The 23,126-nt window shown below is 40.6% G+C and overlaps 1 protein-coding gene and 1 long non-coding RNA gene across 7 annotated transcripts in view; one reads left to right on the top strand and one right to left on the bottom strand.

Moving 5' to 3' along the window:
• The window catches only part of brinp1 (bone morphogenetic protein/retinoic acid inducible neural-specific 1), a 178,636-nt gene that overhangs the window by 22,207 nt on the left and 133,303 nt on the right, over window positions 1–23,126 (bottom strand). For 2 of the 3 annotated variants that reach the window (XM_061799798.1, XM_061799797.1), the window contains 2 exons: window positions 19,926–20,024; window positions 74–310 (listed from right to left, as the gene is read on the bottom strand). In XM_061799798.1, the coding sequence (XP_061655782.1) occupies window positions 74–310; window positions 19,926–20,024 (336 nt within the window). The remainder of the gene's footprint in view (window positions 1–73; window positions 311–19,925; window positions 20,025–23,126) is intronic. The other variant, XM_061799799.1, reaches the window with a different exon arrangement.
• On the top strand, window positions 70–12,955 carry LOC133490139 (uncharacterized). Of its 4 annotated transcripts, none has more exons than XR_009792116.1 (5): window positions 70–221; window positions 1,111–1,232; window positions 2,190–2,384; window positions 2,457–2,538; window positions 12,894–12,955. It is a non-coding gene; the product is annotated as an uncharacterized LOC133490139 (long non-coding RNA). The 4 variants fall into 4 exon arrangements; XR_009792117.1 differs by lacking the exon at window positions 12,894–12,955 and adding an exon at window positions 3,367–3,589; XR_009792115.1 differs by lacking the exon at window positions 12,894–12,955 and adding an exon at window positions 3,097–3,223.

Below are 23,126 nucleotides of genomic sequence, written 5' to 3'. Positions count from 1 at the left end.
AGATCCCTGTATTGGCTCCAGCAGACAAGGACTGAAAACTCAATTCTTAAAACAAGTGCACATGCCTACTCACCGGAGTTCTCAAAGTCTTTGTAGGAGGATGCCCATGACTCGGCCATGCCCAGCATCGTGTTCTCCATGATCTGGATGTCAGTGATGGGACAGTTGCACTGGGGATACTCGTCTGCACACTGGCAGATGCACTGGTTGTTGCGGCACAGGTACTCCCCTTCTCCATTACACATAATGTAGCTCAAAGCCGACTGGACGAATTTCTCCTGTAGGTACTCCGGGAAAATGACCTGAAGCCCTGAAAAACACCAACATACGTTGATTTAATCATGATGTGTGGGAGATTATTCCATGTTATAATTTGTCTTCAGTGCTCCAAATGGGAATGTATGTGATTTCAGCTTTCGTGTAAAGATTTCTCCTCGTGCCTTCTTGGGTTTCGTCCCATATCCCAGAAACATGCATAGTAGGTTTATTGAAGACTCTAAATTGTCCGTAGGTTTGAATGTGAATGCAAATGGTTGTTTCTCTATGTGTGCCCTGCGATTGGCTGGGGACCAGTTCAGGGTGTACCCTGCCTCTCGCCTGAAGTCTGCTGGGATAGGCTCCAGCACACCTGCGACCCTAGTGAGGATAAGCGTTTCAGAAAATAGATGGATGGATGGATGTTTGTACAAGACAAATAAAAAAAAAAGAGTGCATTTTGTTTGTGATCAACAACATATATACCAGTATACACAATAGTACAGTAGATACATGCTCATACATTCAGATTTTAAGAAGAATTGGCGATGTAGTGAACTAATTAGAACAATAAGACACCGTCTTTGGTAACTTAGGGGAGTTTAAAACATGGATCCTGTCACTATCACTGCAGTACTAAAATAATAAAGGATTATAGAATGGAAAAACTATAATGACAGATAGGGTCAGTATTGTACTGGCATATTATTGTACACTAATGACAGTTTTTAAAAGTAAAAAAAAGTAAAATTGTCAAGTAGAACTTTAAAGTAATTTAATGATTGCTCTATAACGGGTTTTGTGTGTGGGGAAATAAATGGTCGAGCGTCCTTTCAGTGTTGCTTTGTGTTACAGGCACTCGGTTATTTGTCTAAAGGACATGCTTGAAAGCCTTCCAATGTTCAACATGAGTTGTCACTTTTGTACTGGCTCGCCCTCAGCATGACAGCCTTCAGTCGAGATTGATGCCTCCCATCGTGAGTACTGTCAGCTTATTTAGCACACAATCGTTGCCCCCCTCGTATGCAATTTTGAGCCTGTGTGTTTCACACAATTAGCCAACCAAAGAGTGAGTTACCATTTGTGTTTTCACAGTGCATTGCTGATCAATTTTAGACGGAATTCACATGTGAGGAAAACTATAGTACCTAAATTACAAAGTATCATACCATTATTGCTTACGAGTTGGGATCAATGCTGTAGCATTAAATATCAATAGTGCAATATATCATATCTTTATTGATTATGGTTTGGCATTGATACAGTATCATCAAATATTGATGTTGCAGTTTAGTGTATCGTTACTATGCCTTATAGTAGTGTATCGGTTTACCAGTATCAAACATTGGTTTTGGGGCATATTGTATTGTTATTGATAAGTACATTATTGATGCACCAGCAACATTTGGAATACCTTTTTCATGACCCCATTCTTGTCAAACAGAGTTTTGGGTAGGATGCTGTGCAGTAAAAATATTATCTGTTTCTATTTTCAACTCTTTATTGTGAGAGCTACATGACACTGTACTGCAATATGTTTGTGGTCATGCTTTTTTCTTCTTCATGCTTTCATGTCATAATTATGAAGATTTTAAATGAAATCAAACTAGTGGACTTGTCTAATTTATAAACGAGTAAAGCTGTCTTAAATTTTGTCTGTCTGTCTCTCTCTCCCCACGATCTCTTCATTCCACATGACAGATGTCGGTAAACAGCCGGACAAAGCTGTGCAATCATTAGTATAAAATGTGGAGGATGGATGGATGCTCTTTGTTAACTTTGAATGAAAAAGCTAGAGTTTTCAGCGGGTGGAATGCCTAAATCCCTCCCCTCCAGTGTGTGTGCGTGTGTGTGTGTTTAGGAAACATTGTGCTGGTATCCACGTCATATTTTCAGCGATGATGTAATGCAAAGTATTGTGATTAATTTTGCAGCAAAAAAGTTCTGGGACAAACACTATCATTACCAGTCTGTCTGACAGTGAGAGTCAAAGCAAACCCTGTTCGGCCTGGAAGCTGGTGCTCAGTACTCCATGAGAGCTGAGTGGAGGAGGAGGAAGACGACAGGGGAGCAGGGGAGGATCAGCGAGCAGCACAATTCTCACAAGAACTCAAATAAATGATCGTCAGGTATCAAAACAGTTTTTGGGGGAATTGATGACAGAATTTTGAACAGAAAATACTTTTTTTTTTTTCATGCAGGGCATAAAGGAAGGTGCTTTAGCACCACCAGGGGTCTATCCACGCACGTGCCTACACCAGTATCAAACATTGATATTGCAAGGTATCAGCGCTCACAGCATCAATACACCAGCATAAAATATTGATACTGCATTGTATCGTATTAGAGTACATCGGGATAATTGTGTATTTTGAGCTATGTGTATACATGTGATATATTTGAGGACTTTCAAAAATTTCATAATGCTTATTGAACAGCGTTCCCTTGCTCTATCGCGGTGCACCTATTGCGGGTTCAGTGCATTGGAGATTTTTTTTCATATTGATATTGTGCATAATCCGCCATATCGCAGGATTTTGAGGGTATGCTGTAATTTTCTGTGGTTAAATAAGCGCTTCCTAGCATAAAACAACACAACTGTAAAAAACATAAATAGATAAAATTTCATTAAATCACATTACATTAGTGTACAGTACTACTGTGCATTATTGTATTTTCTAAGTTTAAAAGGTGTTTAAGTGTATAGAAAAGTGTTCATAAGAGTATGGTAGGGTAGAGGTTAATAGGAGTGTGGACAAGATTAATAATAGTCTAGGGAGGTTCATACAGCTTTAAAATAGGTATAAATAATCAATGCAATATGTGGTTGCCACTTCGCAGATTTCACCTATTGCGGGAGTGATCCGGAACCTAACCCCCGAGAGAAACGAGGGATTGGTGTATTGTGATAACATGGTTGACAAAATATCCTGATTATATTTTACGGCAAGCTTCAGGTGCACAGATATGGTGATTTATTGTAGTTATTTTTTTTCTTCCAAAAGAACTATATTGTGACATTATCCCAACCAATTCCAATACATAGACAATAATATACAGCAGTACAACAATAAAGTACGATTGGATATGATTCCCACCCATACTCTGCAGGTGCTGATCCAGGCAGGGCCAGTGGTATATAAACTAAAGGCCAACAAATGGAAGTAGTGCATTTCGCCCTGTCCTACTGTCTCCCAACGTATCATTTCTGGACTGTGGGCCAATTGATATCTCTCAGGAGATCTCATAGAAATGAAGGTTGTGCGGCGGTAAAGCCTTTTTCTTCAATCCAGGGCCTGGAAAATAAATCCTCAACTCTTCAAGCCAGTGGACTGGAAAAGACTGAAATAGTTTTTTTTTTTGTTTTTTTTTTTGCCCTTTTTGTATGGAACATTGGGAAAGCAATATTTTTTTTAATCGGGTTTACTTGAGCACAAACGTTGCCTCAGCAGAAAATATGCACGCAGAAACCACAACATAACATATACTATACGAGGAATGATTTTTTTTCTCCATTTTGCACTCAACATATTATTTTCACCCAAAGGTGAAAACATTAATCAATTTATGCTGAATCAATGTAATGTACCTCAAATGAAAAGGAAAAGCAAGCACATTATTACACATTGTACACACTGCTAAATTGTCAAACACTTCAATTAAAGCCACTTATTTTCACTCGCAAGCTATGTTAATACAAAAAACTAGGGAGCTGAGAAGTTAAACTCTTAATATTCACCAAGATTAAGCATACAACTATACACAGCATATTGTGTATGCTAAACTGAAAAATTAATATTCCTAAAGCCAACAACACTAAAATACCTACTGTAACCAGTCGGTGGCGAGTTAAACTTGGAGCTAGGATAAGTTGCTCATGCTACCAGCCTTTTACTGAGAGGTCAAATCACAAAAATAACAAAGTAAAAATCCAATCAGATTGGAAATGGAAATTACAGTGATGTGGGAAAGGGCTGGCAGCTTGATACAAGAGCAACACATTTAATTCAAACAGTTGCATACACAAGTATTTTTCCAAGCAGATGCTAATGTGAATAGTTAGTAATAAGCTAGTAAATAACATGTAGCTGAAAATATAATGGCTAACAATGATCAATGAAAGGACCAGAGACTTTTCATTACGTGTCTGTAAGGTACCTTCAAAGACTTACTTAGGAATGTTAAAATGTTACTTTAAAGACAGTTCCCAGGTGTCTTAATAAAACAGTATCTCATGCTTGTTGAAAATGCCACAAAGATTGAGAAGGGCGGCACACTTTTCACCATGTTTTAAAGCCCTCTTGAAATGTTTTCGGGAGCTATCCGGTTTCATGCAAATAAGCCACTGTTCACCCCACCCGCCTCTACTAACACAACTGGGAGTGAATCAGGGGGAAAAAACATGGTGGTGTACAACAGGATGTTACTGAAATGTTATTTACTTTGTAAGAACTTTAAGTGACTCAGTGGTTCTTTATTTGCATGTTAGCGAGTAGGTAACAGTCATATGTTTTATTCTGGTTTTGGTGGCTATGCTCGTGACTGTTACTCTATAACATTATACAAGTACATATAGTGTGTTTATGGGCTTTGAGCTACCAATCTGTGCATCCAACAACACTAAAGCTAGGCTTGGCTTTTTGGCTTTGGCATGATAGCGGTCCCATGTGCTCTGCTTCCCAGGTAGCTGCCCAGTCATAGACTGAGAAACTGTTTGGGGGCGGTATTATGTAAATTAGATTGACTGCGACATAGCATCCATTTTCTATAGTGCTTGTCCTCATTAGGGTCACTGGTGAACTGAGGCCTATCCCAGTTGACGTTCAGCAAGAGGTGGGGTACACCCGAGACTGGCTGCCAGCCAATCGCAGTGTGACAAAACAATAGGGCCAAAATCTGAATGGCTTGCTTCAAGTCACATTTTCTGGAATAGGCAGCTCACAAAAGCATTACTTGATCATTTAATTGTACACTTGATGGGAGGGAAGGCACTCCTGGGGAACCAACTATTTGTATGCCCGTAATTTAAAAGTAAACATTCCCATAATATGTCTCTTTTATTACTACAACAGTTAATAAAGGTTTCATGATGGCAACCATTTGACCCTATTTTAATTATTTCCTAATGAAAGAAAATGGTCATTGCCAAAATAGGAACTAATCGTAAATTGATCAGAATATATTATCTAATTTATTTTGCTTGTTCTTGAAAGAAACTGCCTCCCTTCGCTGTACAATGACTGTTGCCCATCATCCAGATGAGTGGGAGGGGAGGTAGGGGCAAAGTGGATGGATAGCTTACAGTGTGACCACAAAAGAGTCTGGTTGCACAGGCCTTTTTCTCTCTCCATCAGGCCTGTCTGTGGCCCCCAGATCCAATATTCATTTAGCTTGATGTATTCCTGGACTTGAAACTTTAATGTGATTTGTGGGACAATCCAGATGGCAAGTTCACGGATCAACGCCGCTCACTGACGGAGCCGGGTGCCAGCGGGGCCCGCTGCACAATAACAGAGAGTGCCTACCCATCTCCTTCCTCCTCCTTCCTCTGACCATACTTCACAAGCTCCGAGCCTCACCTCAACATCCGTCACGTCAGCTGCTGTCCACTCTTTTCTGCTTCTCTCTCCGCTTTGCACCTTTGTCCGACTTCATTACGCTCACTTGTGCTCCCGCTGCGCACCTCCATGCGACCTTTGGCTTGCGTTCACTCCATCACTCACTCCTGTTTCTTCACCTCTCGCGCCGTCCCCAACTACACTCAATCACTGTGCATCGACTCACTTACTGGAAATGCGATGTCTTCTCCTCACGCCCCTGCTACAAGAATCCCACAGCAGCCCTTTGTGCTGACACAGACCTCCGCCAAGGCTTACACATTTGTCAAGATCAGAATCACCTTTATTCTCATTGCACTGTAAATAAAATGGCACTATGAAATGTCCTTGTGTAGTGCAAAAAAAACAACACCCAACCTCACAGACCCATGAACTCACCCACGCAAAATGTACTGATAAATACCTAAAATACTTGTGTCATCAAATAATACTTATAATAATACTAATAAATAGCAAGGTATCACGAAATAGGGGTTCAACCAACTCGTCGACTAGTTGATACGTCAACTTTACCACTCCGCAAGAACGGTTATACAGTAGTTGGAAGTAAATTTATCACCAATCACGTGTTTGGGCATTGACAACACGGATGCCTCACTGAAATCAACAGGTGCCTCAAGTGTGGGGAAATATTTTACAAAGGATTAGATCAGTAGTACAATCAGTTGCAAAATAACCAACACTATTGTTTATATACAGTAATAAATGTGTGCCAATGTTAAAGGCACCTGCTAACGCTAGCTGACGAACAGTCTTAAATTATTTTGTCAGCTGTCTGCGAATTCACCAAATGCCCTCCTGTACCAGTGAAAAGACAGACATGTATTGTAGCGTCTATTTGGATGATGAAACAAAGCTCAGCAGTGGTCGATCAGTAACGTTTAATGTCAGCAAAAAAAAAAAATCATCCAACGAGTATTTCTCCAAACTCTCAGCCTTCATCCCGCAGAAACACATTCGGATTCCTCTTCGTCCTTCTGCTGTCCCACCCCTCAACTCACTCATCCAATCATAAATCATAGATACTTTCTTGGTCTCAAACACAGTTGGATTTTATAAAACCCTTGCGAAAATCTACATTGCACAACTGCAGGTTTGCTACAATGCATTATTACAAAGCATTCCTTACGCCTGTATTTTTTGATATTATATAATATTATATACTGTTGTGAGTAGCAACACTGCAGTTGTGTTATTTGAATTGATGTTAGAGGGGTTTGGTAACCCCAAAAAAATCCTTTTGCAATAGCTCAACATTTATATAACATGACAATTTGGAAATTTTGGCACGGATTTGAGCAAGAATCATGGAAGTTGGCATTTGATTTGCTTTCGCGGGTCACATAAAATGACATGAGGGGCTGGATCTGCCCTCAGGGCCTTGAGTTTGACACCTGTGGCCTATGCCATCAAATAAGGGTGGCGCATGATGTCAAAGTTGGATGTTCATTGCCTGGATTTGCATTTAAAAGGGGGTGCGAGGGCTTGGTTAGTTTCTATTATTTTCAATGGGAAATTTTTGACCTTAAAGGCTCCACTGTAAATAGCATTGAAGTCAGTGAAGAGGCTTAATTCTTTCCACTGAATGATGACAATGGCCATGAACTCCACTGTGACTTTGCCTTTCCATTATGTCTCCTTGTGGTGTGCACTATTTTTAAATGCTGATAGATAGGGGTTTAGGGAAGGGAAAGGGGGGCCGGAGTTTCTAACTGCAAAGCGGTCGCCTGCTTATTGCGATGCCACGCTTCGCCTCATAAGTCAGCGTTTCATTACAGATTAATTGACCATTGTGTGGCCTGCAATTTTGCAAAATAATCATTACTTAATCCACTGGTGCAATAAAGTGCATTTACTTGAATGGGAAAGGGAAGAGGGGTGGGACGAAAGAGATGGGCATTTAACGAAGATTGGAGGTTATCGTTATCAAACGCAAAGACCTCCGATTTGGATTATTGCGTCTTGTATATTTCTAGGTTGGGGAACGGGCACGCTGGTCTGCCTGTGGAGGCTTTAACCAGAGGGGACATATCATTGGAAGATTTGCTGTGTCGACCCATTTTGCACACATCTGTGCTGCCAAAGCCGCTATTTATCCACTTTTCATTTCTATTCCATAAGACTCTCTATGAGCAGCACTGGAGCTCAGAATAGCACTTTTGGAAAACTTTCACAGTCTCAGCACTTAGCATGCAAATGGTTCACAGGTATGATGAGTTGATTATTGAAGATGATCATAAATGCTATCAGCAAGCAACTTGTGTTGTCAAACGGGAGCATCGACCCCCACGATCTTAACTTGCGAGAGTAAGAATTGCACTGGACAGCTAAATATGTACAGCTTTCATTTCCAGCTCAAACATTTTAGTATGATGGAAAAAGAGTGGCACGGTGAAACTGGTCAGCACATCCACCTCGCATTTCTGAGGTTTGGGATTTGAATCTTCGTTCAGGCTTGAATGTGTGTCCTTTCTATTTTTTTCCAGTGCTTTTGTTGGTTTTCGCAGGGTACTCTGGCTTCCTCATAAACCCCCAAAACATGCATGTTAGGGTCATTGAAGCGTCTAAATTATCCTTTGGTTTGAATGTGGGTGTGAATGGTTGTTAGTCTTTAAGTGCCCTGCAATTGGCTGACCACCAGCCCAAGATGCATCCTCACCCAAAGTCAGCTGCTGGGATTGGCTCCATTTTAATCCATTTTCTTCACCGCTTATCCTCACCAGGGCCGTGGGCATGCTGGAGCCTATCCCAGCTATCTTCGGGTGTGTGTGTGTGTGTGGGGGGGGTGCACCCTGAACTGGTTGCCAGCCAATCGCAGGGCACACATAAACAAACAACCATTCGTACTCACATTCACACCTATGGGCAATTTAGAGTCTTCAATCAACCTACCATGTATGTTTTGGGGATGTGGGAGGAAACCAGAGTACCCTGAGAAAACCCACGCAGGCACGGGGAGAACATGCAAACTCCACACAGACGGTCCTCAGAACTGTGAGGCAGACGCGCAAACCAGTCGGTCACTGTGCCGCCCAAGTGATATTGTTCAGCAGTATCTGAATTTGCACATGCATATTTTATTGAGTTCTTTTTATTTTATGTTCATGCTCTGATTTAAACAAATAAATCAGGTTTTACTCAGTTAATACAGTACTTGTATAGTTTTATAACTGAGTACTTTCTTACTCAGTTATTACTTATTTTGAGGATTACTTTTTTACTTTTACTTGAGTCATATTATTCTACAGTAATAGTACTCTTACTTGAGTACAATATTTGGCTACTGTACCCACCTCTGATCAAGTGTGAGATTAAACAACCAAGTAAGTCTTTAGTTATTTGCGTATTTCTGAAAATGTGTCTTTGAGCGAGCCCTTCTGCACATCCAACCCACTGTTACGTAACAGTTGAATTTACATTATAACCGCTCCAACACAGGGGTTACTCAACCAATGACATGATCAGCTAACCTGGGTTCAGTGCCAGACCCACTTTCAATCTATAGCAGACAAACTCTGAAAAAGTAATATACAGAGGCACTATTAAACAGTCCAGTGTACGTAGCGTTGCTTCCACAAGTACAAAAGCTTGTATTGTCTTTTTCCCCACACTCTGGGCTCTGTGGCTCACTCGCAAGAGAACAAGAGTGACACGGAAGAGGAGATGGCCAAACGCTGGCCGAAACGCCCACACTCGCTGGCGAGATCCAGCCCACTGTTAACGCATATAATTGCCGGCAAGCCGACGAGAGAAAGCGCACCAAGCCTCTCTAGTCGCAAGGGTTGTTCTCCTCCCCAGTTGTCATGGTAACCAAAGCTTGACTTGCAGTATATGGGGTTGGATGAGGACTGGCCCCTAAAAATGGCCTGATTTCAGTAAGATAAGAAATAGTGTGTGCAAGTGTTCCATAAATCTTGATCTTTGGGATGGGTAATTTTTGCCCACCTTGTGGAGACATTTTAAGAATTTTTTAAGAATCAAGAATTTTGCTGATAAATATTGAAATGAGAGGGTCTGTTTATTGATACTAATCCTGTATCGAAAATTGAAATAACACAGAACAGCATTACTTTCCATGTGTCGTTCATATTAAAATTATATTACATTTCATTGCATATGCAACATCAGAAGGACGCCTAACGCCACTGAAGATGATGCAGCGCTATCTACCATTGTTATTGGAATTAGGTTCCCTTAAGTTTTTTTTTTTTTTTTTCATTTGTGTAATTCAAGATTTAAAAAAAAAAAAATTCTTATTTCTAAATATTCTTTGCTGTTGATGTATTATAGGGGGTTGGTGGCAAAACAGGGGTCTTGCACAGGGTGCCATTCAAACTGCCACTGATGCTAGATTCATTGAAGACAAAAATTACCATTGAATGTGAATGATTGTTTGCCGAAACATCCCCCATGATTGGCTGATGACCAGTCCAGGATGTACCCCGCCTCTTCCCCAAGAGTCACCTGGGATAGTCTCCAGCTCACACACTACCCTAATGAGGACAAGTGCTATAGAAAATGGATGGCTGGATGTTTTTTTTTTTTTTTTAAAGAAAATTCAGGTGTAATTAATTATGAGAATACATTTGTAGTAGCGGCACGGTGGCCGACTGGTTAGAGCGTCTGCCTCACAGTTCTGAGGACCGGGGTTCAATCCCCGGCCCCGCCTGTGTGGAGTTTGCATGTTCTCCCCGTGCCTGCGTGGGTTTTCTCCGGGCACTCCGGTTTCCTCCCACATCCCAAAAACATGCATTAATTGGAGACTCTAAATTGCCCATAGGCATGACTGTGAGTGCGAATGGTTGTTTGTTTGTTTGTGCCCTGCGATTGGCTGGCAACCAGTTCAGGGTGTACCCCGCCTCCTGCCCGATGACAGCTGGGATAGGCTCCAGCACGCCCGCGACCCTTGTGAGGAGAAGCGGCTCAGAAAATGGATGGATGGATGGACATTTGTAGTATTACAAGGATAAATTTCTTGCTCACCGAGGTTAAAAGTGATAATTTTATGATGTAATTATGATAACAAAGTGGGCATTGCATGAATAGTCATAGTTGTATGTGAATAAACATGTAATTTGTCTCGAGTGCTGTCCATCTTTTCGTTTTAGCTTGTGTTGCTAACAGGGGTAAAATAAACCAGCCAAATAAAAAAGCCTGTGCGAGGCTGCAGGGTGTACCGACAGCGAAGTCGCGGCATGTGCTCGCTTGTATGTGCACGTCAAATGATTGGCACACTCATGTATTCTGTCGCTACAGTCTCTGATAGGCTGTTCCTGTTGTGGTGGAATTGTTTCTAAAATAATAACTACAATTAAATTAGAGGCATAACATGGGGTTAAAGAAGGAGTATTTTTCAAAAGATCCTTTTCATAATATTTTACTGTCATGTCATACCGGCAGTTTAAACACAGGATAAAAAATATTGTTTTTTTAACTGCAAACCTTCAATGTGTAGCATTATGAGAATAAAAATGCAATTGAGAAATAAAGTAACAAGTTCTAGAATAAAATTGTAGTATTACAAGAATGATAGTGTGGCACAAGAACAAATGAGTATTTTAATGAGAATAAAAAAAGTAAATAAATAAATTAGCAATGTACAAAATAAATTAATTCATTTTCCAATTTATAATGAAATGGATAAGGCCAGAATATATACTGTAAATATGTAACATAATGGGAATTAAGTCATAATGCTACAAAAAAAAAAAAGTCATAGCTTTAGGAGAATTAGTACAGGTGACAAATGATGATTCCTGGGCAATGTGGCTGCAACATGTAGGCCGCCCTTGCACAGTTCAAGCTGTTCTTTCGTGTTGTTGCCATTCGTCCCTGCACAGCTGTAGCGGCTGTACTGGCGCACATCCATGACAGCACACGCAAACACACACATACACTCACACCCTCGTCAAAGGTCCTGCAGAAATCACACATTTTACAAGGACCCCAGAGAGTGGGGGTGGGATCTTGTCCGATGACAAGCTTTGACGTTTCCGTCATGCCTCTTAAAGATACGACTGCTCTCAAAGTGTCAAGATTGACTGCATATGCTGCCAGATCAAATGCTTACATTGACTGCAGACATTTATTGGAGGAACTCAACATCAGATGATCTCCAGCGCACAAATCATTTAGTAGAGACGCTTTCACAGTTGTTGCTAAATCATCAACTGTGTTGTAAAAACGACAGTTAATAAAGATGTAGATTTTGTAATTCAGCCATTCTGGCAGAAATTTTGATCATAGGACAAAAATGCTGTGAGAAATGTCTTGGGAGGCTGCAAATATTCTGTCACATCTGTCAGATGTCTATTTAAATTAAAACGTGTTCTAATTGAACGTAACAATTGTCTTGTTAGGTCATTTACTCGCCTTGTTTTGGGTGTTAAAAATCAGAAGAGGGAAAAACAGCAAAAAATCATGCCACATTGAACACAACAATAAAGGCCAACAAAGGGCTTTCACGTTTAAATCTTGTCCTATGGAGAATTGTATCTAGGAGGAGACTGTGGACAGCAGGAAAACGGACCGCTGCAGCAAAGTGTAGACGATGGCGTATGAAAAATAAATAAATACATTTTTATGAAGGTTTCATAATTATTATAAGGATGAAATTGTAATTACAAGAATGAAGTACTATTATTTAGTGAAATAAATAATACAATAATAATTGTTCTACTAAGTTCATGTGGAGAACTTTAAAAGGAAAATGGAAAAAGCCTATAATAAAATGCTGAAAGTATAAAATGGCAACATAAGAGTCAAGTTGAAGGTGCAGACATTTCTGTTAACATTTTTAAAATGAATGATTCGATTAAAAAGTACAATTATGCGACAATTGTTGGCATTTTCTAGTTAAAAAAAACACAAAACTATAGAATTTCTTCACTATAATACACTGGGAGAAATGTTTCACCAAACTTGGTCTCAAGTGTCAAAATGTCTTTCGCTTCCCGTCAACTGGAATTGTAATAGTAATTTGCTGTGGCTCATTAATGTGCTCTTTGTTTGTTTCTCCAGACAGCAGACTGTCGCTTGAGAAGCGTTCTCGATATTAGCTGGCGTGGAATAGAAATTTCTCCAGAGAACTGCAGGTAAAATGATTCTATGGAAGCGCTGATGGTATTTGCGTGAAGTAGTTAAGTGGTAGGGATTTTAATTGTGTCCAAACCCTCTGCTGAAAGAAATCTCATTTATCATTTTAACATCATGTTGTCTGCTATGGAAATGCAATACGATATCGAGATATTTTGCCAACGATAGTACCACGATACAGCGATCATGCGATAAAGAAAATCATTTACAATGTAATACATTAACCATGCAATTGTAAAGACCTATTAAACATACTGTACAAATAAAATAGTTTAACATTAAAATCAAACTTCTCAGACATGATATTACCATAATTTAATAGTCTGATGAAACACTGATGTGTCCTTATATTAATTACATTAAAAATCAACACCATGTTATTTGCAAGATTTAGCACAAGTCATCACTTTATGTTGTAGTAGTGTCATGGAAAAAAAATATTAGACCACCCTTGTTTCTTCAATTTCTTTTTCATTTTAATCCCTTGTACCACAAAGACACATATTACCGGAATAATACAATGAACATGACAAAAATTCAGCTGATTCCATAATACTTTGTTCTATTTGACATGCTTAAGTTTATTTCCAGCGATTTTGGTTACTTCACATGGGCTCAACACCTGTGGGAGGGGCCAAGGGGGTCAGGTGCGTAGAGAGCTGGATGGCAGCCGAGGGCGGGGAACTTGGCGGTCCGATCCCCGGCGACAGAAACTGTCTCTAGGGACATGGAATGTCACCTCTCTGGCAGGTAAGGAGCCCAAGCTGGTGTGTGAGGTTGAGAATTTCCGACTCGATATAGTCGGGCTCACCTCCGCACACAGCTTGGGCTCCCGTACCAGTCCCCTTGAGTGGGGTTGGACTCTTTGGGGTTGGGGACATTGAGTCCGAGTGGACTATGTTCTGCACCTCCATTGTTGAGGCAGCCGACCAGAGCTGTAGCCGTAAAGTGGTCGGTGCCTGTCGTGGCGGCAGTCCCCAAACCCGTTGCCGGACACCAGCGGTAAGGGATGCCGTCAAGCTGAAGAAGGAGTCCTATCGGGTCTTTTTGGCTTGTGGGACTCCGGAGGCAGTTGATGGGTACTTGCTGGCCAAGCAGAACGCTGCTTTGGTGGTCGCTAGGGCACAAATCTGGCCGTGGGAGGAGTTCAGTGAGGCCATGGAAAATGATTTTTTTTTCATGACGGTTCAGTATATTTTTATTGATTTAAAATGCCATGTTTTCACCAATTAAAACACTTACCAGGTGCTCTTGGTAAAATGTGACATCAAGAATTTCTGTACACTTTTCACCCGATTGAAAACAGACGGTTTTAGGGGGCTGTCCTGTCTCAGGCAAATGAGTCACTGCTCACCCCTCATTATGAAGAGAGCTGGATACTCAAACTGAATTTTACTTTCAAATCAAGAAAAGAGCGAACAAGTCCCCATCAAGCCAGTAAAGGCATCCGTTGTATTTTCACTCGCAGAGACAGCACAGCACTTTATATCTTCCTTTGAGAACATCCTGTTAGAAGCCTTGCAATGGCAAGATAACTGTTGATCAATTGTTTGGTGTCATCTTGGTCTCATGATGTCAAAAATGCACGATGAAGCAGACTGTTTAAATACCAATGCTCATTGAACCGGGAAACATATTGGTCCATTCGTGGATCCAACACTTTTTCCACTCATCTCTTTGTTAGACAAGAGCAAGTTGTGCAAAAAGTACATTGGATAGCCAGACATCTGCATTCAAAACTTTAGAGAATGTCAAATAGAGTTCTCCTGTAAAGGTTATAGTGCATTTTAGTTTCATCCTCAAATTTCACCTAAAAGTCCACATTTATTAAGTCGAAAAATAAATGTTTAGTGAGTAGTGGCTATGATAGACCCTATAACAGTTAATGCTTGATTTGACGTTCATGCATGTGGTTGTGTCATTTTGTTTTATGTATGCTTTCTGGTTCTTTCAAAGCACCATGTAAGCATGTGTTTTTAAATGTGATATAAGAATAAAGTACTTATTACTATTATTATTATTCACAATCACATCATCAATGGAGTCTTCAAGTAATGCGGGTGGATGTGCACGTACCTGGAGAAAACCAAGCAACAGGAGAACATGCAACCTCACACAAGGGGGCCTGAGCCAAATTGGAAGCCAAGGACCTCTCCACTGTGAAGCAGACGTGCTAACCACTAGGACATCCTGCTGCCAGGGGTTGAAAAAGTATTTGGAAAAAAAACTCACAGGGGCATTAGAAAGGTAAAAAGCCATTAGCTGAAAAGGACCCAATCACTGTCAATACGGCCATCATAAATTAGAAGCAAAACAAAAGCCGAGTTGTTTGTCTTCCTAGACACATGCTTTTCTCACAAGTCTATTCTCCGCATTTTCTCAAGAGTCTATCTCGGAAGACCCATGAGCCTATCACGCAAGATTTATGAATATGTTCCAATAGCCTGAGCCAACAGTTTTCAAAGTGGTGAAGTGAAAATAAATTAAAATGGCCCTGTAGGCTAGTCGTGAGCGGCGTGATGAATTAGATACTCATTGCGCTGTCGCTCCATCGCTGTCCCTCCTTTTTTTTTATCTGAGGAAGAATGCTGCAAACATTACAGCAAACACAAACATAAAAAATTTAATAACGGACGTGTTGAGAAATTGATTTGTAGGCTTACTCACAGTAAACACCATCCTTTGCAAAAAATAATTAGCAAGTTGTTTTCTCATCTCAGAATTTGTCATTTCATGCAACCAATTGCACAGGATCGTAATACTTTTTCAACAAATTATCACATACAGTGAATCTTGAGAGTTACTGAAGCATCTCATGGAGTACTCTGTGAAACCGAACCGCCGAATCGATTTTCTTTATTAAAATATGTGACCCTTTGCCTGGAGAACTGATAAAAACCGGATCATTTTCAAGATGGATGGCTGCACACATTTTCTGCTCAAACAGGGCCAAAACCCCCCCAGTAACTGATGAAATCTTCTCCGACTGACCCGCAGGTCAGCATTCAATTGGAAGTGGTCAATCAAGGGTAAGTTTCCATTCGGGCTGGCAGGCCATACATCTTCTCTTCCTGGCTCACTCTTGCCAACCGCAGCATTTGTGTGTAACTGCTACCACACTCTTGTGTCACAATTTGATGTAACCTGTTCCTGGGGGAAGGTCATATTTTTTTTATTTTGTTTTCATTTTAAAGGCACTCGTGGAATGTGTTTGTCACACTGTAACTATAACCCTGGTAAGCAGTTAGATTGATGAATCATTCTTGCCATGCTTCAATCTAATGTCACGGTGGTTGCTAAAAATAAAAAAATAAATGACTGCATTTTAGAAACATCGGGTAATGTCTCCTTAAGTTACAAGTTTAATCATGCAAAATTACATTTTGCAGTAATATTATTATTGTAATCAAAACTTTAACATAAATAAATTACATGATTTTGTAAAACTAAGATTTTATTTTACTATTTCTCCATAGGTTTAAGGCTGCAACTTAGAGATTATTTTAATAATTGACTTATCTATTGATTTTCTTTGCGATTAACCGGGTGAATTTAAAAAAAAAAAAACTTTCCATCCCTTTATTTAAAAACAGAACGTTGTACCTCTAATATGATTTTAATAAACCAACGTGCCCGAGGAAAAACAACTAATCAGATATAGAAGGTGTGACTGATGAGGTGTCAATTATTTGCTGTGTGCTCGCACAACCCACAGCCTCGCACTGACCTGTTAACTTGGGCTTCAGGAGGTTTGCTGAAACTAACAGAATAACCACCTCCGATTTGCAAAAAAAGTTAAAAAGAAGGGATTGGACAGATCCAAAGACAAAACAATGGTGAACATAGAAGCTGCCTTGAAGAGAGAATTCAGAACCGACATGGAATTAGCAACATTTGTGCTCAACACACCTTTTTATTTTTAACTGATTATGCATTCCAAAAAATAAAACTTCAAACTGATATCCTTTAGTGTTATAGCGAATAAGTAATACTAACGGCCATGGATAACTTTGGCTTGTGCATGTCTCGTGCACGTAAGTGAGGGTTGTGGCTTTCATCAGAAAATCTAACAATTTTGCTTGTGCATTTTTAAAACCTAAAAATGGCACGAAACAACTTGTGTATTTAAGTACTTTTTTTTCCTTTATGTTGGGTGATTAGGGCCATGGAAAATTAATGATTCCCTTTCGTGACCTATCGCAAAGCAGCAATAAGTTCTCAAAATAGTTTCCGCATAATAACATGCTCTAATGACCTGCCACGTTGTCGTTATTGAATGTCGAACAAGCCCGAATATGAAAGAAGCTCTTCAGCGGCCACATTAAGTTGACGCCAATAAAAGTCTTGTGCTTGATTGATCAAAGCCGCGTGAAATATATTGTGAAAAAAAAAGGCACATTGCAGCGCCATCCCTAATTTGGATCATTTATCAGTGGCTTAATATGACAACTATTTTAAATCTGCACAATGAAGTTCGAGGACAGTGTTTTGGCTTTGATAGGCAGCTCCGACCAATAGGATATTCTCATCTATATCTAAGCGCAAGCAGGAGGCACAGCCAGGGAGTGTCATATCCGCATTGTGTTATCAGTGGCTCGCAGCCTAGCCCGCTTACAAAAGACCACAGGGACCACAGGGGTGAAAGAAAAACACATTTTCTTTGGAATATTCCAGTGCTTTGTATATGATGTTTGGCTGAAATGTCTCCGGGGTGGACTAAAAAGTCATTTTCTTTTGCATGTTTAATTTACATCTAAAACCTGACCATGTATGCAGCATGAATGTTAGGTTTATGCATTGGCATAGTGAAACAAATTACCCTTAAGACATCCCAGCAAATATTTTGTGAGTTTCAGTGAAGCCATTTTGCTCTATTGAATGAGTTTCAGCTGTGACAGCGGATACTCTTTGTAAAAACATTTCAGAGTTGTTATCTCTGTTCCTTAAACTAGTCTAAAATGGCAAAGCTACACAAAAAACGATTGGCCGATTGAAAACCAAATGTAACTTAAAATAAACTAATGCAATCCTTTCGTTAAGACTTAAATTTGACAATGATGGTGCTACCTTTTCTCCCCATTCAAAGCATGCAACACTCTTTAGCACATACATTTTTTGCTAGGGTGCCTTGCTACTTAGATGGTAAATGTGTGATCCTGATGGTGTGTACAAGAAAGTGTATATGTTCTTCAAGTCCAAATCCACAAAACGTAAAATATTTAATATGTACAGTATATTGCAGCTGACACGTTAAAAAAAATCCCATTGAAAATGTCATGTTTGATACTACATTCAATTACATAAACTAATGCACTCGGGCGGCACGGTAGACGACTGGTTCACAGTTCTGAGGACGGGGGTTCGAATCCCGGCCCCGCCTGTGTGGAGTTTGCATGTTCTCCCCGTGCCTGCGTGGGTTTCCTCCGGGCACTCCGGTTTCCTCCCACATCCCAAAAACATGCATTCATTGAAGACTCTAACTTGCCCGTATGTGTGAATGTGAGCGCGAATGGTTGTTTGTTTCTATGTGCCCTGCCATTGGCTGGCGACCAGTTCGGGGCGTACCCCGCCTCTCGCCCGAAGATAGCACGCCCGCGACCCTAGTTAGGATAAGCGGAACGGAAGATGAATGAATGAATAATGCACTCGCTTACAGCAAGTTTTTATGTACATTTCAATTTGGAATATTTGTCCACCAGATGGTGCTGCTATTTTCCCATTCAAAGCATGCAGCACCATTTCACACCATTTACTGTTTTCTGCAAGGGGGCTACTCCTGAAATGATTAGCCGTGAAAAGAAACGTGTGTGTGTGCATGCGTGCGTGTGTATGTGATTCGTCCAAATTATCCACAATGAATTTATTTACAGTATATATATATATATATATATATATATATATATATATATATATATATATATACACTGTATACTGTATATTTCAGGCTGACATACAGTATTTGTTCTTTCTCCAGTCTACACACTGGATTCAAAACTAATTCAATAGTGAATAAAATACTCAATATAGCTCCTTATACAAAATATGTTCTTAATCCTCAGAATCACACATTAACACAAATTGCTCTACCCTCCACCTCGGTGCAGCAGTTGGGGGTTAAAGGGCTCACTTATGAGGCACCCCAAAGGTGTTAATGCAGAAGTGAAAGTCTTGGTTTTTTTTTTTCTCCCACGTTCCACCACCCAGGATCACCATGTGAGGCTACGACCTCCAGATGGCTAACCTTTGGGGCTACCGCTGCCGCTTTGAATGTAATGTCCTGACTCCAAAAAGATTATTTTTACTTAAAAAATGTGCAAAATAATGACTTAAAGTACAATACATCCAGTGAATGGATCATTAGAAAGTAAAATACTGTGTAGCGTTTATGGAATGAAATAATAATTCCGCTTAATTTAGAAAGGAACGATGAGTTGGAAGCGGCGCCTGCGTCACTTCCGGGTTATCGTAATTTTAAATTACAGCGTTATGAGGGGCACCATGTCATATTTTTCCAAGTTTAACTTGAGGCGAAATGACGACAAACCTTTTTAATCAGTCTCTAATCGGAAGGTGGCTACATTTTACGAACTAGACTTTCTCGAGGTTTCGTTCCGAACCCAAACACACACACAATCCATGCAAGTGATGAATTTTATAGAATATTTAATAATAAAAAGGGGCTTCTACAGGGCGGCACGGTAGACGACTGGTTAGAGTGTCTGCCTCACAGTTCTGAGGACCGGGGTTCAATCCCAGGCCCCGCCTGTGCGGAATTTGCATGTTCTCCCCGTGCCTGTGTGGGTTTTCTCCGGGCACTCCGGTTTCCTCCCACATCCCAAAAACATGCATGGTAGGTTAATTGACAACTCTAAATTGTCTGTAAGTGTGAATGTGAGTGTGAATGGTTGTTTGTTTGTTTGTGCCCTGCGATTGGCTGGCAACCAGTTCAGGGTGTACCCCGCCTCCTGCCCGATGATAGTGGGATAGGCTCCAGCACCTCCGCGACCCTAGTGAGGAGAAGCGGCTCAAAAAATGGATGGATGGATGGATGGGTTTCTACAGGATAAAACACAGACAAACACAAAACAAACAAGGTACAGATGAACATTGGCGAAGAAAGGGATTTGTGACGTGAGATGAGCAGAATGGGCGTGTAGTGAATGCGTATAGCTGAGGACTCCTGGTCTCGTTAATATAAACCCAAATATGCACTAATCCATACTTTTAGTACACCGCAATGTTGGACTTACGTGTCTGGAACACGTTTGAGGCAGGCGAGTCAGGCTCCCGAGTATTCGGCCGGCCCGGTCCGCAACGGGAACAGGTGGATCCAATGGGAGGGAGGAAGAAAAAAAAGGGAGGAGAAGCAGGAGGCCAACGAGTTTCCAGGCAGCACGTCTCTCGGGTGTCTCTGTTTGTCAGACGTTCGGAGCGGGCGCGTCCGCCTCCGTTCCCTCAGACTGACTTCGGGCCCTCATGCAGGGTGGCTCAGAACGCTTGCAGGAAGCTGCAGCCGGGGATCATCCGATGTGTCCTTGCCACCTCGGGTGAGGTGGGGGTCCTGCATGGCCCGGTCGTCGGCGAGACCGAAGGAAGACTTCTCCACCACTCCAAAAAAATTTCTCAACTTCCGACCTCTCCTTTTCTACCATCTTCGCGAACACAGAGGGGCTGGACTGCCTTTTGGCGTTATTTTTAAATTTTAGGATTATTTTGTGGTTTAAAACCAGTGGAATAAAATATTAATTATTGGATTTAAGATAACGAGAACATTTCCTCACTCGCATTGGTCCATGCTCATCCTCTTTCATACCTGTAATGAATGTTTCAAATGTTATGTGGTGTGGAGAACATTACTATTTTCATGTGACATTTGTGGTGTGGGTTGAAACATTTCATCTGGTTCACTTAACAACATATTCGACGTTAGACATTCAAATTTGCAGCAATACAGTCACTAGTGGTGTTCACGTAAAGTTCTTAAAATATTAACTCTTATGAACCCATGTCTGTAGTGTCGTTCCGTTGCACGTGGGTGTCGCTGTTGCCTGTTCCAACTCCTGAGTGGCAGTAGTCAACAGGTTGGAGACGCCTTTGTGGGTGCAATCGTTCGGCTGGCGGGGAGTTAATTAACTTAGCGTCCGGGGGTGAACTCTGCATCCTTGGGTCTCCGCTTTGAAGTGCCAGGCAGCTGTGATTCACTTAGCGTCGGTATGGCAAAGCCATGGTTTTTTGATAGTTTATGGCGTTGATTCGTTTAGAGTCTGCGTGTGACTCTTTGACCTTTGTCAACATACTTGGTCGCCGTTGTCAACATTTATTCATGCGCACAAACCAATGTTTCCCGAAGCTCTAGAGTATGATTCACCAAAACGGCGGCATGTTTACGTACAAATGTTTGTGCTCGCACTGGCTTTCTAGGCTACATAACATTTGTTGCCTGCTTGTGAGCCATATTGTATTAAAAGTCCATGAAAATACTTCAAGCAATCCTTGAATTGATAGCACAAAACATAATTTCCCGAGTACCTGGTAACACAGCATCTCCCCCCCCTCGTTTTGTTCTTTTTTCCCCAAACATTGTCGCAGGGTCATGTTTAGGAAATATGTGTCAACATACTTCCTAAACATGACCCAGCAGCCAAGCAGGACACGTTTAAAAAAAAAAAAAAAAAAAAAAAAAAAGAAAGAAATGAACGATTGAATGATGCCATGATAGTATGCGAGTAGGCATGGCTCAATTTTTGTCTATATGGCACTTGATGGCTTTTTGCATTTGAACTCTTCAAGTGTTATAGTAAATGGATGGATGGATTCTAAATTAAATTTCCGTGTTACGTGTAAAATGAAATTGAGATGCATTGGAAGGCATTTAGAGGCGGCAGTGGTGCTTAGAGCAGCGGTGTCAATCATTTTTTCTTCGGATACTTTTCTCTCCTTTATGTTGTCAAAAAAGTATGGCTTTTAAGAGGTTTTCTGAGGGGGAAGCATTAACTATAAAGACCAGCGACTCATTTTTCCTCAAAGAAAGAAAAAAAAAGGCAGTGAAAACGCTTTAGGGGGTTCAAAAGTTGGTCCAGATGGTCAAAGCTTCCACTTGGATCTTTCCTTCCAAGCCAAAGAAATAAAGCATCTGTCACTTTCAGTTAGATTAATCAACTCCTTTTTCAAATTGTACTTGGAGCGCTGTCCAAGCAGAGGCTTGTAACCTTTCTTTCCAAGGTGTTAATTATGCACAGGCACACTTTTGGTATTTTTGTCAAAGCCCTTCTGACATATTTGGTGGCAATGTGGGAATCTATTCTAACGCTTTTTTTCATGGCATAGCCTCATACATACTGCACCTAAATAGTCATGACATAAGATCAGTTTTTCCCCAAGCCCTTCAAAAATGAAAAACATTGCAATGACAATCAATATTCACTCGTAGTTTGTAACAATCTTCACAAAGGTATGTCAAAATGGGCAGGATTAAATAATGTGTCTTTCTTGGAAATTATGCCCTCAAATTGACATGGACGATTGTGAGAATTCATTGTAACTACTGTTTTCAATTCGCTGTGTGGTTTTTAAGTGAGAAATGTCAAAAGATGACCAGAAAATAAAAAGAGACTTTACATCTGTGTCCTCACCTTTTCATACTCAAGCTGTCCAAACCATTGCTGCTTAACACCTTTTTTTTTTTACGCCATCAGCAACATGAAGGGTTAGGGTTAGCAGGGTCAACAGGAAATAACGGCAAGCTTAAAGTTCAACACGACAAACTCATGGGCCACATTTACTGTATGTACTGGATTTACTCTATCTGCATTTCTTCAACTGGAGACAGCCATTGCTGTGTGTTTGATTGTAAGCTTGTAAGCACTTAAAGTTAGCTTATAGTCAAAATGTGCTTGTCGTTAAGGAGACAGTCAAGCGAAGACAAAACAAAAAGGGACTATTTGTGGAAAGATGTGGTGAAACAGCAAGGATCGGGGCATTTGCGTCATTCCCCAGGACATAAATGTGCGTTAACAACACTGGGGAGTGTCCATACAGTATGTCGAAATCTACTAAAACGGCAGTGGTCTTTAAAACAATGTCTTCATATGATTGAACAAGAAATTCATTTACAACATGAGGTAATTGTCAACTGAGAGACTATTTATGTGCCTCGGT

Source organism: Phyllopteryx taeniolatus, chromosome 15, assembly GCF_024500385.1.
Source record: "Phyllopteryx taeniolatus isolate TA_2022b chromosome 15, UOR_Ptae_1.2, whole genome shotgun sequence".
In the NCBI taxonomy this organism is placed as follows: Eukaryota; Metazoa; Chordata; class Actinopteri; order Syngnathiformes; family Syngnathidae; genus Phyllopteryx; species Phyllopteryx taeniolatus.
This window is presented reverse-complemented; position numbering and strand designations above follow the sequence as displayed.